At 51.9% G+C, this 4967-nt stretch overlaps 1 protein-coding gene across 4 annotated transcripts in view; it reads left to right on the forward strand.

The window, feature by feature from the left end:
• The first annotated feature begins 4709 nt into the window (after nucleotides 1-4709).
• Nucleotides 4710-4967, forward strand: part of PSAP (prosaposin) — a 30294-nt gene continuing 30036 nt past the window's right edge. For all 4 annotated transcript variants that reach the window (XM_014940467.1, XM_014940468.1, XM_014940469.1 and 1 more), the window contains exon 1: nucleotides 4710-4848. In XM_014940467.1, the coding sequence (XP_014795953.1) occupies nucleotides 4791-4848 (58 nt within the window). In that variant the 5' untranslated portion in view covers nucleotides 4710-4790. The remainder of the gene's footprint in view (nucleotides 4849-4967) is intronic.

Genomic DNA, 4967 nt, shown 5'->3' on the forward strand with positions numbered 1-4967 from the left:
AAAGAGATGGCTGCTTGAGAAAACAGTGGTGAGCCTTCAATGCAACAGCACAATGGGACTGAGGGAGGGAGAGCAGTGATGGGCAGGAATAGGTAAGGGCAATCTTTTGTTCATCCCTATCTTTTGCTGCAGAAATCCTAAAAAGCATCAAGCCCGCTCTTCTTATTGGAGAGAAGCTTAGTTCCCAGTAAGCAGCCCGAGTCATCTGCTTTGAATTTTTATAGACAAGCTAGGAAAGAAAAGGGGTAGTGCTTCCTGGGGAGCTTTTTCTCTGTTGCAGCATGAATGGGAACCAAAGGTGTCCTAAAATCCTCCTCCTCTTTTGCTTCATCAGATTTTATCTTCTTAGGATTTCAGATACATATTTTTAAATCCATTATTAATTTTCCTTTATTTTCTTCCTGGGTAACCTAGGTGTGTATTTCTGGTGTGTCTTTTCTGGTGGTGGGTTTTTTTTTTTTGGAGTTTGGGGGGGGTGGGTAGGATTTACAGAAAAACGTGTGGCTTGAATCTCCTTTCCATTTATAAAAATAAAGCTGTTTCTCCTTCAAAGGTTGTGGGAGAGGCTTGTCTCGTTGCTTTCTGCTTACCACGCTGAAAAGATGACACAATGAGAGCAGGAACAGGATTCCACATCTTTGTGCATATCCTTTAAAGCATGGATTTTTACGAGGCGATGCTGAACTGTTGATTCCCCTGTATTTGGGAGGAATCATCTGCTTTTCTGGCAACTCTCTTGTTGTTCCAGGTTTTTGCTAGTGCTGGTCAGAAATCCTGGTTCACAAGGGCAAAGCATTTATGGCTGCTGACTCTCTTTGTGTTGATCTATTCGGTTTGAAGTAACTGTTGCCCTGGGTTTTGGCCAGCCTTGGAATAGGGGTCTAATCCCAGTAAGTAGCTCCTAACGTGCTGAGGGAACCTTGAAACAAAATGCAGCTTGTAACTAAAATGTGACAGCTGACAAAGGAAATACTGAAATGAGAATTAGCTGCCGTGATTGGAGGCTTTATGTTATGCTTTGCTTGGAAAATCCAGTGCACTTGATGTGGCCCTTTTTTTTTTTTTTGATAATTAAGTTGTGGCTGAGCTGAACGTGGGAAGGAGCGTGGCCTGTGATGGTGCCAGTGTTAATTGAGAGCTCTTGCTGAACAGCTGCCAAAAGGGGATGGTCCTCAACTGCTTTTCCCCCCCTTTGCTGCCACAAGCGTTCAGACAGTGAACTGGATCCAGGGAAAAAAAAACTGCCCAGGGAGAGGAATGGAGCAATCCTAAAGCCACAGTGGTCACAGGATGCGGCCGTTTGTGCTGACGTGAGGGGCTGAGAGGCTGGAGAAGTGCTGGGTCACTGCTGTCTCGCTCCCAGGGCCTGGCTGGGCTCACTGCATCGTTCTCTCTTCACCCCACGCTGATTCAACCCAGTAAAGAACTCTCTGCTTCTGTTTTTCCCTGTGTTAGGGAGCTCGGGCAGCCTGGCACAGGGGCTGACGAGCACCAGTGCAAGGAGGGAGGGGACACCATGCTGTCCCACCTGCCCTGTCCCCTCCTGGTGTGGTTGAGATGCAGCTTTGCCCTCGGATGCAGTCCCTGCTCCATCTCCTTCCCATTTGGAAAACACTCCTGCTTCAAGAAGTACGTCGGAGCGGGAGCTATTTCTCTGCAGCCTGTTAGTGGTGAGGAAGGGGGTGTGTGGTGGGGAGTCTGTCTCTAGTCCAGCCTGGACCAGCAAGCCAAACCATTTGGTGGTGGTGGTGGTGAGTCATGGGGAGGCTGCTCCTGCATGGGCTGGAACGAACTTCAAATGCATCCAAGGCTCTTCCCGAGGCTGCCAGGGCTGTAATTTGTGGCTGGCTTTGCTTCCTCTTCTGACAGCTTGAGTGGAAATGCAAAGTGGTTCAAGAAGCCAGGCTGCTGCAGAAAATGCTTCTCTTTATTTATTTTAATTCTTTTTATTATTTTTTTTTTATTATTATTATTTTGCAACAAGAGCATTTATCCCGCAAAGCTGGCTGCAAAACCAGAGCCTGCAGGGGCCTCTGGCTGGCTTCCCGAGATTGCCAAACAGGGATGCCTCACGTGCGCCGCTGAGTCGAAGTGGAGAATTGGGCCCGAGGAAGGCGAGGCCAGAGTGGAAGGAATTTTCTGTGCCGCAGGCATGACAAAACTGAGCATCAGGCTGTCTGGAGCCAGCCCGGTCCAACTGGTTGGTAGGGGAGGCAGCGCTCCTGGACGCCAGCCCCTGGAAAGTGAGTCATGGCAGCGTTTTGCTGCAGGACAGTCCCTCTCTCTTCGGCCGCAGCTTTCCAGCTTGAGCAAGGACAGGCTCTTCCCTACTCACTTTCTCCATGCAGAGCACGCGCCTCCCAGAAAATAGGGCTAAAAATCAAGTTTAGGCTGGGAAGGCCCTTTTCTTTCCCAGCCACAGCAAAGTGACTCAGCTGTATGTGACTACTGACAAGCCACGGTCCTTCTCGAGAAGGCTCATCGGGCACCTTATCTGAGAGGTTTATCTTCAGGGAAAAAACAAAAGCCCAAATCTCAGCAGAAGGTCAGCAAAAGCAGAAGATGCAGTTCGTACCCTTGGTGTGAGGTCTCTCTTCGTGCAGTTGGCTTCCGCATCTGTGAGCTGGACCCACTCTTGACAGTCTGACCTAGCTGCCCTTTGGGGTTTCCCCACGGCAGAAGGTCAGCAAAAGCAGAAGATGGACTGGCTGCAGTTCGCACCCTTGGTGTGAGGTCTCTCTTCGTGCAGTTGGCTTCTGCATCTGTGAGCTGGACCCGCTCTCGACAGGCTGACCTAGCTGCCCTTTGGGGTTTCCCCACTCTTTGCAAACAGTCCTGTTGCCAATGGCCAGCTCTTGAACTTGTGATGTCACTTTATTATTTTATATTTTTTTTTAAATCCCATTTTTAAGTGAGGAAGCTAGCAGGCAGCATGGCTAAAGCTGGAAAACTCTGTCATGGTCACAGTTTGTCAGGAAGGTGCTGGCAAGATATTATATGCTCTGTATTTGAAAGGGGAGGGGAAAAAAACCCACCCCAAATCAACTGGAATTGGTGAAAACTCCAGGGAAGCCTGGGCTGCTGGCTGTCTTGGTGTCCAAAATGAGAACAGATTGAGGGTGGCACCTGTTAGCTCAGTGCTAGTCCTTCCTTACCCCTGTCCTTCAACTTCCAGAGGAAAAACACCCTGCCTGCTGAAACAGCTCTCCTGTTTCAGACAGTCTGATTTAACCTCCCTTTCAAATATTCTTCACAAAGCTGGGAGGTTTGTTTGTGTTTTTTGTTGGTGTTTCTAAGCTGGTTAGAAAGTCAAGGTGCCTTGTCAGCACTTTGTGTGTGCTCCTGAGATAAGAGAGGCATGCCTGAGCCCTGCCTAGGTAAGGTGGCTTTAGCACCAGAGTAAAGGTTGCTTGTTTAGTCTGGCCAAAATTGCTGTTGGGGGTTTTTCTGCCCAGTTGATTCAGTCTGGGTGCATCTGGCTCCAGTTTGGGAATTGCCCAAGAGCCCTGGCTCCTGATGTGGGGGGGATAAGGATGAAGCTGGGCTGACTGGCTTGTGTGTGGGGGGGCAAAGGCCCTGATGTCTCCTGTGGTGTCTCGCAAAGAAGAGAGAGATAACAAGCCTCCCACAGTGGCCTCTTAGCTGAGCTTTTAATTTTGGAAAGATCCTCATAAGAAGAGGGGAAGTGTTTGGGTATAAAGCCAAACAGAAGAGACCTACTTCCCTCAAACTGCGAGGAAACCTTAAGTGTTATCAACAAGTCAGGTCCTTGAAACGTGAACACGTAGGTAGGGACCTAACGAGCCCTGAGACGAAGGGCGATACCTCGCGGATCCTCACAAACTGGGCTGGATAAGCCTCACCGGTCACCAGCACTTCAGATGTGAAGCGATGGGTCTTTGTGAGTTATGGTGAGGCCGCAGGGGATATCCAAGCTGAAGCTCTCCAGGCCGTGAGAAGCACCTAAGCTTATCGGGACTCTCTCTCCAGCAACAGAAAGAGGGTTTAAAAGAAGGGAGCTGGCCTAGCAGCTCCATGCAGGCCTGGTGAGCCTGGCTCCCTGCTGTGAGGGACCAGCCTGGGCCCTCAGCTGAGCTGGTCCAGTTTGCTGGCCCAGTAGAAAAATACTTTTTTTTTTTCCTTGGTTAGTTTGTTCCAGTTGCCCGAATGCGTGCAAGGGATGTGATGGGAGATCAGAGTCTGGGAGATACCAAGTAAATTTAGGCTGCCTCTTTTAATTGTACTTTCGTTCCTACTCCTTTGGACCACACAGCTGCCCAGTGACAACAGGGAGCAGCAGTTTGCAAAAAGCAAGGAGATATATACACGCACACCAGCTCCTAACCCCAGGGAACAAGACGGGAGGCCTGTGAGTAGGAGGCTCTGTCATGGCACAACTCCTCCTTGCTGTGCACCTCCATGAGATGAAAGCCAGCCTGAGGCAGGGGTGGGGGAGCGACGGGTGCTCTCCCGCCTGTGGTGCTCCTACAGCCCGTGGAAGGCGCCAGGCCACCTTCCACAGCCTGTAGAGGCTTTTCTTCCGGCCGGGCACAGCCGTTTCAAGCGGCGGGGGCTCGCAGTCCCTGCCCAGAGGAGCCCACTGGTGTCACCGCAAGACCCGCCGCCATTTCGCGCCCTCCCCTAGCACTGCGCCGCCGGCACACCGCGCATGCGCGGAGGGCGGTGGGGGCGGTGGGCGCGCATGCGTAATGGCGCCGGGCGCAGCCTTTATCTAGGGGCGGGGGGGAGGCGGCGGCGTCGCATTGCAGACGGGAGAAGTAAAGGGGGGGATGACGGTGATGATGATGGCGCGGCGGCTTCTCTGCCTCCTCGGGCTCCTGGCGGCCGGTAAGCGGCTCGGCCTCCGCCTTCTCCTCACTCTTCACCCCCGGTGTGGTTGGCGTTGCCTTCACCACACAGCTCCTACCCGGGTGGGGAAGGGGGGCGCTGAGGGCGGCCTGGCAGAG

The sequence above is a fragment of the Calidris pugnax genome, unplaced genomic scaffold (genome assembly GCF_001431845.1).
Source record: "Calidris pugnax isolate Ruff unplaced genomic scaffold, ASM143184v1 scaffold39, whole genome shotgun sequence".
Classification (NCBI taxonomy): domain Eukaryota; kingdom Metazoa; phylum Chordata; class Aves; order Charadriiformes; family Scolopacidae; genus Calidris; species Calidris pugnax.